This window comes from Anabrus simplex, chromosome 1 (genome assembly GCF_040414725.1).
Source record: "Anabrus simplex isolate iqAnaSimp1 chromosome 1, ASM4041472v1, whole genome shotgun sequence".
In the NCBI taxonomy this organism is placed as follows: domain Eukaryota; kingdom Metazoa; phylum Arthropoda; class Insecta; order Orthoptera; family Tettigoniidae; genus Anabrus; species Anabrus simplex.
This window is the reverse complement of record NC_090265.1, coordinates 1,108,841,461-1,108,854,109: the sequence shown is the minus strand read 5'-3', so window position 1 is coordinate 1,108,854,109 and position 12,649 is coordinate 1,108,841,461. Positions and strand designations below refer to the sequence as shown.

At 39.8% G+C, this 12,649-nt stretch overlaps 1 protein-coding gene across 1 annotated transcript in view; it reads right to left on the bottom strand.

The window, feature by feature from the left end:
* LOC136858167 (protein-associating with the carboxyl-terminal domain of ezrin) overlaps positions 1 to 12,649 on the bottom strand; it is a 200,696-nt gene that overhangs the window by 132,598 nt on the left and 55,449 nt on the right. The window contains exon 3 of the mRNA XM_067137518.2: positions 8,254 to 8,345. Coding sequence (XP_066993619.1) covers positions 8,254 to 8,345 — 92 coding nt within the window. The remainder of the gene's footprint in view (positions 1 to 8,253; positions 8,346 to 12,649) is intronic.

Below are 12,649 nucleotides of genomic sequence, written 5' to 3'. Positions count from 1 at the left end.
TCAGCTTCGCTTCTGAAACTGGTTTTCCATTGGGCCATAACAGAGTGAACAGACCATGTAGAGCTGATCCATTTTCATTCTGAAGTCGGCGACGAACTTAAATAGATCAATGAAAATTTAAGTACATTTAGTAACGCGTTTAACATACCTGAAATTCGTTTACTGCAGTCAAGTGTTGTTGGTTAACTTTTGCTGGAGAGAATGTTGTGGGATCTACACCTTCAGTTCCATGTTTCTTATCAGATTCTTCCAAACCAATTGGGGCCGATGACCTTCGATGTTAGGCCCCTTTAAACAACAAGCATCAACCAAACCAATTGGAACAGCTTCCTCTGTTGTATTATTTTCCTTGAATAGTGGTTCATCGATTACAAAAAAACATATTTTAGGGAAAGCTAGCAAACGTGCATACACATTTTGAATTCCTTATTTACAAGTGTGTTTAACAGGATATTGTATCGTGACATATGATATCTAATAGGTGTAACGGTAACGGACCGCACCAACTTACCACAAATTCGCATAATGTAACCAAAGAATTTCGGTCATCTGTCAATGAACTCAGCGTTATGAAGCTGTTCGTCGACTGCCAGTGATCTGCGTTTATTGAAATGGGCGTAGCCGTTTGCAGGTGTGATGGAACCCTCTAAAATATCTTTTTTTTTGCTAGGGGCTTTACGTCGCACCGACACAGATAGGTCTTATGGCGACGATGGGTTAGGAAAGGCCTAGGAGTTGGAAGGAAGCGGCCGTGGCCTTAACTCTAAAATATCCTTGGATTCCTAAGATAGGAACGTACCGGTATTTTAAATACATAAAACAATACCTATAAGCTCTGATTTGTGAATTAACAGAAGATTATTGAAGCATCTGATTCTTCGCTAACAAGAGAATTCGCTTAGACCGAGATATATGATGATGATGTTCCATTGCTATGTTCTTAGACTTAAGCACTTATTACCAAAATGAGGGATTTCAGTGAATAAAGAAATGACACATTGCAGAGAAACAATGCAAATTCGAAAGCTGTGTAACAAGGAAGAAAACCTGCGCGTGAGACTGCAACACGGGAATCCACATTTAGCATCATACGACCAAGTGACTGCACGTGTGTCGTGTGGTCATTTGATGCGTAATTCAGACTCAGAAATGGTGGTTGGTCACTTGATGCAAAACTTCAATTTAATGATTGAGAGGTTGGCGTTTGGTCAAAATGCATTTCCTGCGAAATCATATTGAGAATAAAAGTCCGAACTATAACCTATGTAAAGTTTACACCTTTAGCTACCAGATGGTGCAATAATCTAAAAAAATCCATTTTGGCGCTTGGTCAGTTGATGCATAACACCATCCAATTGCTACACTGAATTTATTTAGAGACCCTCTGACTCTTGTTTAGCCTGTATTAATGTTAAGGATATCTAGTTTTATAAGAAGACTAACCGCATTATTTTTAATCATTTAATACTACGGTCCTCGAAGACGAGTGAAATTGTTAGGCCTATTAGCATTGAATGTACTGATAATAACCAAACACCCTGTCCCCATTGCAGAAAGCTATATCTCAGGGTCAATACACATATAAGTCGGGCTTATCCAGAGGCGTACAGAAAAAGTATTGCATCCAGACAGCCGGACAGCAGTCACGTTCTGCAACCATCCACCGGAAGTAAAGAATGTGAACAGATTCCAGACACAGAACTGCAAGATGTAGACCCAACGAATGAACACAGTTTCATGCATCAGTATAAAGAAGGCCTTACACAATGGAATAAACACTTTTATAATGGGATTACAAACAGAATTTGGTTAGTCCCATCTGTCTTTTAGTACACGTCATCACATGATATAAGTCGGAAGTTTTCTCGCACAGAACACATATACATTCCTTTCTCGGGGTGTGGAAAGTTTTGTTAGCACACACACGATGATGAAAACCGTGTGTTGCTAATCTAGTCACTATGTGTCTGAGTTCATAGTTTGCCTTCATCCAGTCCGTACTGGTCATAGCCTCTGTGGTGTAAAATGTTTCCTATATATCTCCCTTCTTGGTTTGCAGCTCTCTTTGTAACTGGTTGAATGCATCTGTAGATGGCAGTATTAGTGTGTGACATAGTTTTCTGTATAGAAGAGCTCTCTTGTCAGCTCCTAACATAGTCTTGAAGGAGTGAATTTGGACAAACATAATACCTTTTTCATGTAGATTGCTTTTACACTTTCAATGTCTTGAATATTTCCTTTAGTGAGATGTTCCCATATCAATTCTAGTCCATACGTCATTATCGGAGATATTTTTGCATGGAACAATTTCACAGCGACTTCAACCGAAAGTTTGCGTAAGATCAAGATGTCATTCATTGCTATTATGGCCGCAGCCACTCTATCCTTGATGTGTCTGGTATAAGTAGTTCCTGACATCTGTAATGTAATGCCCAAATATTTAAAGTTGTTTACTATTGGCATAGTTTCTCCTCCATTTTCATACTGAATTTTCTCTTTTAATGCTGTTCTGCCTCCCTTGCGGAAGATCATCTGTACCGTCTTTCGTCGATTAAATCTGAATTTACTGTCCTCTGCCCAAATGTTCAGCTTGTTGAAAGCAGCCTGTAGTTTTTCGTGTGTTTTTGATATGAGTACCATGTCATCTGCATACACGTATATATGTACCTCGTCGCCTTCGACCTTTATAGTGGGTATTAGGTCTGAGACCGCTATATTGAAGAGTATGGGGCTCATTGGATCACCCTGTAGTACTCCGTTCATCTGCGTTATGGGATTCGGGATAGAGACGTTATCGTTTACAGAGATGTAATTATAAGCAAGAATGGTCCTAATGATGTTCGTTAAAGGATTCATATATCCTATTATGTTTCCCAGTTTCTTCAGTAGCTTTTCCCTGTTCATTAGGTCGAATGCTTTGTTGTAGTCTACGAAGATCGCGTAAAGTTTCCCTTTTGGATGTCTGAGGGTATCCGTTATGTCGTCAATCAGATTCTTTATCGCATTCATTGTGGATCTCCCTCATCGAAAGCCGAATTGCTCTTCCGGTAAGGCGTGGTCTACCTCTTCTATCAGTCTCATTGTTAGTTACCTGGTAAAGAGTTTAAAGATATTGCTTTCTAAGGCAATGATGTAATTAGTCATGTAAACATATTTTAATGGCCATTGGCTGCAGTAAAATCTTTATTATTATAATGGGATTACATTTGATAATTTCGACACAGCTGTAAATGGATTTGCCGAATTCTTGTCCAAATCAATAAACCTTCTCCCAGGTCCAAAATACCCCACCACAAAATACTTTGAAGCTAGGAAGGCTAAACGTCATGCTCTGATTCAAAGATCTTACAACAATCAATCTAACCCAGAACGTACAACCAAAAGGGACCGAGAGAAGAGGCACAATAAATACAGGTACAAAGAAATGTAGTTTCTCTGCTACAATCAAAGGAAAAAAGATATATAAGGAAAGTTCTCAACCAACAAATGCCGACTTGTAATTCAAGTGTTCAACATACTGATGACCATTTCTCTTCTATCTTTTCTAATCCCAATAATCGCATACAGGAGGAGTATCCTGACTGCATGAATGAAGCGCAGCGGATAACACAGCACTCAACGAATCTTATGAGACAACGATAAGCAAGGAAGAGGTAATTTATGCGACAAGTAAAATAGCCCCTCGTCCTGACAATGTTATAGTCTGAGCAGTCAAGAACAACCTAGTCATCGTCACCATCATCAATTTTCCACTCCAGCAAGCCCGGTGCGGGTGTTTACGAGCATCCTCCAGTTCGTCCTGTCCATCCACAGCTCATGTTCTACCTTTTGCTGCCAATTTACATCAAGTATGGCAAGGTCTTTGAAAATTTACTTTTCCCAACTATCACGAGGCCTCCCTCCGGGCCTCTTACCAACAACATTCCTTTCATAGTATGCTCCTGGGGTCCTAATTGGAGCCATCCTTCTCATATGTCCACACCATCGTAATCTGCTCAATTCTAAGGTCTCCAACAGGCTCCTGTCCAATCCAAGTTGTTGCCGAATACTTTCATTCCTTATTTTGTCTCTCCTTGTCTTTTGGAGTGGTGACTTTGTGCCAATCTAGTCAACGTTGCTGCTTCCAGTCCATATGTTAGAATTGGTACAAGATATGTTTTGTACAGTAGAGCTTGCAAGGTTGGGGAAAAGAGTCACCCCAAAGTAATTCACGAACGGAGTGGTAGAATTTTGATGCAGCCTGTATTCTATTGTCTATTTCTTGGTTTATGGTATTGTCAGAAGAAACGAAGCTCCCTAAGTATAAGTTATCGATAATGTCTACTTCTTCATTTTGAACTTACTGACGCTATTGTATTTGATTAAACGTAAGGAACTTCATTTTTTGGTCCGTATTGAACTGAGATCACAATTAAATTAGAATCTAGCGGGTTCCACCTTTTCAATACAAAATACAATGTTGATGGATGGTATTTACAACATTATTTATTACAGAACATGTTTCGGTGTTCAATTTTTGACACCATCATCAGCTGCTCAGAAAGTGCGAAAAAACTTGGCGATCTAAACATTAAACAACATATTGTCATACGTAACTCCTTAATATACATATATACAAAACAATAGAATATTGCACTAGTTAAATCCTAAAACATCTACAGTATATTATGCTATATTAAAACTCTAATATGTAACAAGAGAATTCTTGTAAGTCATAAATATAAAATTTCTCGTCTGTTTCATGAGTTGTCTTCACATTCCTTAATGTCTGTGATTTTGTACTATCATACTATCGAATTCAAATGCGAACTTAAGATTGAGGATTTAAAATTGTATGCAGTCCATTTGATGTTAAAATGTTCATTTCATGTATATAATAACCACTTTGATGGATTAAAAGTTCATTATATACAATATGATTGTTAAAACTGGGCCGTCTTTTTAAATTTATTAAGTACAAAAAAACTTTGTATTTTTAATGCTGTATTCGTGGTTGGAACTGTAATTTCATTTGTCCTACAGTTGTTAGGTGGACATGTTTTCTCAGTTCAGTAGAACCCTGCAATGATGAAACCCAATGTTAAGAGAAAAGCGAGAATATTGATAAAGAAAACTAATTGAATCTAACTGTTGATATGGCTGACTCACCTTTAAAGCTGTGTAATTCGCGTGACGGCTGCAGCGCGATGAGTGTGTCTGCTAGTATCTTGTGCTCTGTGACGAAGCGCCAGGGAAGAAGTAGGGGCGGCAAAGGGGCAAAGGGGATGTTTCTAGAACGACAAACTTTTTGGGAGAGAGTCCGGGGGCGTTGTGGACGAAGACAGTAGTAAGCAAAGTTGTTATGTAGAGTTCGTAATACGCTCGAATTTTCTGGAATTTTTAACTTGTTAAGTAACAGAATCAAACAATCAAATAATATCTTAGGTTTTTCCGAGATTTCATTCAGATTCAGGTTAGCGTTATAGTATCGGTCTAGATGTATTAGACATGCCTCCGTAATGTCAAGCTTCTGTCCCTTAGATAGTGTTTCCATGATCTCGAGGTCTCTATCTATGTCCGTGAATTTATGTTTATGCTCATGGATATGCTGGCCTACCGCTGAGAATCTGTGATATTTCACAGTGTTAAGGTGTTCCTGATACCTGACATTAAAGCTACGCCCAGTTTGCCCTATGTATCCGCTTCCACAGTCCCTACATTCGAACCTATATACCCCTGATTTAGAATATGGATTGACTTTGTTGACAACCGAAACATTATGTAAAACTGTTATACTTCTATTATCTGTCTTGAATGCGATCCTAATGTTACGTTTCCTGAAAATATTTGTAATTCTGGATACATCTTTATTAAATGTGAAGGTTGCAACCTCCTTTGCTTCTATTTTATCTTTCATCAGACTCGTGTGAGGGCGATATTTGAATTTGCTTATTATTCATTCTATAAAATTCTCTTTAAAACCATTAGCCTTAGCCATAGCTCGAATGATGTTCAGTTCCTTGTCCAAGTTTTGTTTGAACATTGGTATACTAAAAGCGCGATTCACCAAGCTGTTATAGGTCGCGCATTTGTGAGCTAAGGGGTGCATCGAATCATTACATATTGTAACTGCAGTTTGTGTGGGTTTTCTGTAAATACTAAAAGAAAATGAAGAAGCGTGTCTATTGATCTTTAGGTCCAGATAATTAATGGATTTTTCTATTTCGGATTCTAAAGTAAATTTTATAACCGTATCTATTGTGTTAAGATTATTAAGAGTCGTAGAGGCGTTGGTTATGCGTTCATCCAAGATAACAAACGCATCGTCTACATACCTAGACCAAAATAGAACATTCTTGAATTTTTCATTATTAATTATTTGTGTGTCCTCTAGAAAATCTAAATAAATTTCTGCCAAAATTCCTGAGGCCGGAGACCCCATTGCAGGGCCGTTTTGTTTATAAATGATCTGGTCGAAAGTGAAATAGTTGTTATTGATCAGATGCAATAATCTATTCTGTCAAAGCGGTTAAAGGTCTGGGTCCTTTTCGTACAAGGTGGGAAGCAGCTCTACAACAGATCGATAGCTGTAACATCCTCCGCAAAGCTGGCAATAAGAACATTGAAACAACGAGAAACCTCGAAGTTGAAACTGCTCATTGCGCGTCCGCCCTTAACATCAAATGTCTCACCAAAAATGCTGCTAAATTGCAGACACGGGATGGCCTGCTGGACACCCTGAAACTCAGAAGATCTCTCAGAGACCAGGAATATAAAAAATGGTGCCTATTAAACCAGAAAGGCAAAGGCGTATGGCTATATCAAGAGTTTACTCCAGCCAACCGGTGGATAAGAAAACAGGACGGACTCCCAAGCACCGAGTGGAAAGATGCTCTCAAAATGACAGCGAATGTAGCTCCTGTGCATGCCATACCAGGCAGATCCAAAGACAGTAACCACTGCAGACAAGCGGTGAGACTGAAACTTTGGCACACATCTTAGGATCTTGCCCATTCAGCAAATGCCTACGGAACACCAGACACCATCACATCCAGTCTTCCTTGGCTGATATGCCACTAGATAAAGGGTATCTAATACATGAAGAGGTCCATGGCCTCGCAGATGACGTTGGGACAAGACGAATACAAATCGACATGAACGCCTTCAAACCCGGGAGCAAGAAAGGTTATGTTCTCGACCTGACTGTCAGATCTGACGCAGATGCACAACAGCCCGTTCAAGTCAATGAAGAAAAAAGAGGATATAATCACTAACCATTCCATATTACCTCAATAAGTACAACCTTGAGGACAACAAGGTCATAGAGCTCAAGCTGGGTGCAACTGGTAGCATATCTTCCAGTGCATTTACCAAGGAGAAATAAGTAAATATGAAATGATGATGACAACAAGTAGATTCAGGGATTATTTTATTGTTGTAGCAGTGGTTAGGCTAAAGTCAACAACCGAAAGTCAGTCCCAGTTCAGATCAGGCTTAAAAATTCCAGCTTGATTGGAACTGTATCTTATACACTCCTCTTTACTAGCACTGCAGAAACTGACAAAATTAGAAGTTGCTGTTGCTAGTGGTTTAATGTTCTGTTAACTTTGATAGGTTTTCAGTGACAAAAGCACAGGAAAGGACTAGGAATGGGAAGGAAGCAGTCATGGCCTTGATTAGGGTACAGCCCCAGCATTTGTCTGGTGTGAAAATGGGAAACTACAGAAAACCATTTTCAGGGAAGTCAATAGTGGGATTTTTGAAACCACTGTCTCCCAAATGCAGTAAATTAGATCCTCTTTACCCTGGATTTATCTTGGTAAGTAGGAAAGTGTAGCGTTTTTTTTTTTTTTTCTAGGGGCTTTACGTCGCGCCGACACAGATAGGTCTTATGGCGACGATGGGATAGGAAAGGCCTAGGAGTTGGAAGGAAGCGGCCGTGGCCTTAATTAAGGTACAGCCCCAGCATTTGCCTGGTGTGAAAATGGGAAACCATGGAAAACCATTTTCAGGGCTGCCGATAGTGGGATTCGAACCTACTATCTCCCGGATGCAAGCTCACAGCCGTGCGCCTCTACGTGCACGGCCAACTCGCCCGGTAGTGTAGCGTTTATGATCCACAAGTCAGGAAACACAAAGATGACAGCAAGAATACAACAGGACTAGCCATAAAATTCAATATGCACCCTTTAAAATAAACTGCATCAGATTAATGAACACGGTGTAATTACAGAATTAAAACACACAGCAAATTTATGGAAATGAAAATATTACCGGCAGAGGTACTCAAATCCACCGAGTTTCCATGTTCCATCAGGCGTGACATAAACTGCAGCTCGGCATATATTGTTATGAGATGATAAGGCCTGGAAACAATACAGATTAGGTCTTTAAATAATTATAACACTAAAAGAATGAGGAAAAAAAACTCAACAAATTTGCTTATTTTCCTAGTTATTCTAGAAGTTCCTTCAGGTATTTGTTTCATGCACTGACGAGGAATGACAATACAGAATAGAAACTGATTTTATAGCAAAACGTGATAGTTTATTGCCTACTGTTTCACCGAATATTATCATCTTATTTCTAGCAAGCTGATCAATACTCTGAAGTCTTTAATGTCTTTAAGTTTGAGATCCATTTGGATAAAAATGTAGTAAAGAATTTCATACAACAGCTTTCTTAAGCTCTTGAGTCATTTTTCTGTGAACTGTATCCCAAATTCATCTCCAGTTCCTTGTTCTCCATCTTTGGAATTGCTAGGTACACAGATCATAAAATGAACAATAAGTTTCACAATACTTGCAAGCCACAAACTTACAGTTACATTTGGAGAACAGATTCTGTAATACTGTAAAAACCTAAAATACTTAGGTGCGAAGATCAAAACCTGGAACAACATATCCCACCTAGTGCAGACCTGGGATACACAGTCCTAGCTCTTGCTTGTCAAATATTGATGTTCAATCTGCTTAAACAGTACACACATCAAAATAACTGACACACAACTCAATCAGGCAGTGATGCACCTCATCATAGGAGTTTGTGATCTACTACATACAACAGATTCAGTTTGTGATGTACATAGGAAATGGAAAAAGACATGTATTAACTGAAGATAAAGATGTCCAAACAGGCATGGTTCCATCTTTCTGGACATGTAAATTCTCAAAATGTGCAACTGTAGAGTACTGAGAACCTGTTATTACCTGCATATGGTCTAACATACACGAAGTGCTATTTCATCCCATTGAAATAGGGTCATGGTGTGTAGTAAGCACGCAGCGGATAATTGGACCTATATTTTTTCAATGACCATGTGAATTCAGATGTGTACGTGAGAACAATTTTGAGTCCTTTTCAAAGAAATAACACAGGAAGAAAAGGATCATGAATATTTCCAACAGGATGGTGCCACAGCCCATAATGCTCTTAATTCTATAGAGAGTTTACGTCAAGTTTTTGAAAGCCCAGTATAATTAGTACAGGTTTATGGCCCCCTAGATTAGCTGACCTCACTTACTGTAATTATTATCTCTGGAGAACCCTAAAGGGCAAAGTTTACTGAAATAATTCCCATGCTATAGAAGAATTGAATGCCGAAATAACATGTGCAATACAATCTATTACCAAAGTGGAATTACAGAAAGTAGCAAATCATTTGTTTAAACAATGTAAGGCATGCCAACGTCATGAAGGAATGCTGAATGGGTGTATCACCATAGAATTGCTTACCACTTAGGTGCTTCTTCAACAGTCTGAAGAGATGGAAATCACTGGTGCTAGAATGAGGCTGTAGGAAGAATGGTCCAGTACCTCCCACCAGAAGTGCAGTAACAATTCATGTGTACTATTACCTGCATATGGTCTGACATCTTGCAGCAACCTGACAATTGCTGAGAAAAGTCCAGGTCATTTTCTATGAACTGCTACCTACAAACTTTCCAGTTTGTCACAGTAACTATCAGTATCATACATTGTCACTCCCCTGGTGAGGAAATCAACCAACTGGACCATCCTCCCTACAGCCAAACCTGGCACCCGTGATTTCCATCTCTTTGAACCGTTGCAGAAGCACCTGGGTGGTAAGCGATTTAATGACGATATGGCCATTCAGCAAGCTGTTATAACATGGTTTCAGAGATGGGACATAGATTACTTCCCAGCCTGGGCCGATGACCTCGATGTTAGGACCGACCGACCGACCAACCAACCAACCAACCAACCAACCAACCAACCAACCAACCAACCAACCCACCCACTTCCAAGCCAGCATCGATACCTTGGTGTACCTCTGGAACAAGTCTTGGACAAGAATGGTTACTAAAGGCGGGATTCCACTGAGGCAACATTTGGGTGACATGGAGCATGCGGCTGGCAACAAATGTTGCTCTTTGTAGCATGCGGCTTGTTGTCAGTTGGGCACAAAAGATGTGGTATGCTACATGTGTTGCCGGGTGTAGCATGCGTCACTTGTGGAGACTTGTCGCCAGCTACAAACGTTATTCCATCAAGGCAACAAAGACAACAGCTCCTCACTCGACTTTGACCGGCTGGTGACAGCTATACTTCCTTGTTTCGAATTTCTTAACATATCATCTCACGAATCATCCCAGAAATGTGCATGGCGTGGAGTGATCCAAGCTGATAAGGCATGGAGTCCTTGGCAAACAAACCACGTCGGAATTTTCAAGAGGCGAAAGCCATTAGTGATGATTTTATGGAGTACTTTGTCAGATGAAGGTCGTGTGCTATGACAGAATCTGTATGTCTAGAGGTACGGAAAGATTCAGAAACTTCTTGTTCACTGGAATTTAATGATATTTAAAAAAATTAAAATGTATTGGTTTTAAGCAGAATATCCTAACCCTATTCTGATTATTTTACCCCCTTATACTGTAGTTCACATTTCTAATACAGTTGAACTAGGAGAATGAAAGATAACTCGTGGCAACTATGACAATAAGTAGACAAAAATCCATGGCACTACAGCCCTTGAAGGGCCTTGGCCTACCAAGTGACCGCTGCTCAGCCCGAAGGCCTGCAGATTACGAGGTGTCGTGTGGTTAGCACGACGAATCCTCTTGGTCGTTATTCTTGGCTTTCTAGACCGGGGCCGCTATCTCACCGTCAGATAGCTCCTCAACTCTAATCATGTAGGCTGAGTGGACCTCGAACCAGCCCTCAGGTCCAGGTAAAAATCCCTGACCTGGCCGGGAATCGAGCCCGGGGCCTTCGGGTCAGAGGCAGGCACGCTGCCCCTACACCACGGGGCCGGCAATAAGTAGACATATTGAGAAAGAAAAAGACTAGAATGAACCAGTGTTGGAAGACTGCGTAAGTAGAGTAGCGGCGAAGGATATCCGAATAAAAAGTAGATTAATTGTTGTGTGTTAACAGTGTAGAAAAGAGAACCATTTGTTGTTATGCTATTAAACGGCGTATTTACGAGAAATCCGTAGGCATGGAAATGTAGAATGTATTATTATTATTATTATTATTATTATTATTATTATTCCTTCGTTATGCCCATTCATAGAGCGCGTTTGAACTTGATAGTTGGTTTGATGGTTTGTGCTTTCTTATCCTCCCAAAATCTCTTCATGAATGCACTGTGTTGCATCTTGCGTTCTGTCGACCACTTCCTACCAGTTGTCTTTTTTGGTTTCTCCCTAAATTTATGATTAGCTACTTTGGTTCTAAAAGCTCCACGATTTTCCATGATGTCGTCTGTAATATTTATTTCTTGGAGGTCCGCCTTAGTTTCTTCTAGCCATTTTATTATTATTATTATTATTATTATTATTATTATTATTATTATTATTATTAGTATTGTTGTACAGTAATGTTATTGGCTTCACATCCCACTAACTACTTTTACGGTTTTCGGAATCGCCGAGGTGGCGGAATTTAGTGCAGCAGGCGTTATTTTACGTGCCAGTAAATCTACCGACACGAGACTGACGTAGGTCTACTAGAACACCTTCAAATACCACCGGACTGAGTTAGAATCGAACTTGCCAAGTTTATTATCGTTGTGTTGTAGTTAGTACTATGATGTCATTAAATTCTATTTTAATAGTTATCTCTAATTGATTTACTTCTAGTGCAAACTACTGCCAGTATGCATTGAATAATAATAATAATAATAATAATAATAATAATAATAATAATAATAATAATAATAATAATAATGACTTTACGTCCCACTATCTACTTTCACGGTTTTCGAAGATGCCGAGGTACGCAATTTAGGCCCGCAGGAATTCCTTTAAGTGCCACCGACACGAAGGTAACGTATTTGAGCACCTTCAAAAACCACTGGACTGAGCCAGGATCGAACCTGCCAAGTTGGGGTCAGAAGACCAGCGCCTCAACCGTCTGAGCCACTCAGCCCGGTGGGCATTGAATAAATCACAATCTTATTTACAAAAGTTCATAAGCAGTTAACTTATCCGTGGTAGAGTGTCGGCCTCCGGATCCCAAGATAGCGGGTTCAAACCCGGCAGAGGTAGTCGGATTTTTGAAGGGCGGAAAAAAGTCCAATCGACACTCCATGTCGTACGATGTCGGCATGTAAAAGATCTCTGGTGATACATTTGGTATTTACCCGACAAAATTAATTAAAATCTCAGCCATAGACGCCCAAGAGAGATCCGGTTTACTCTAG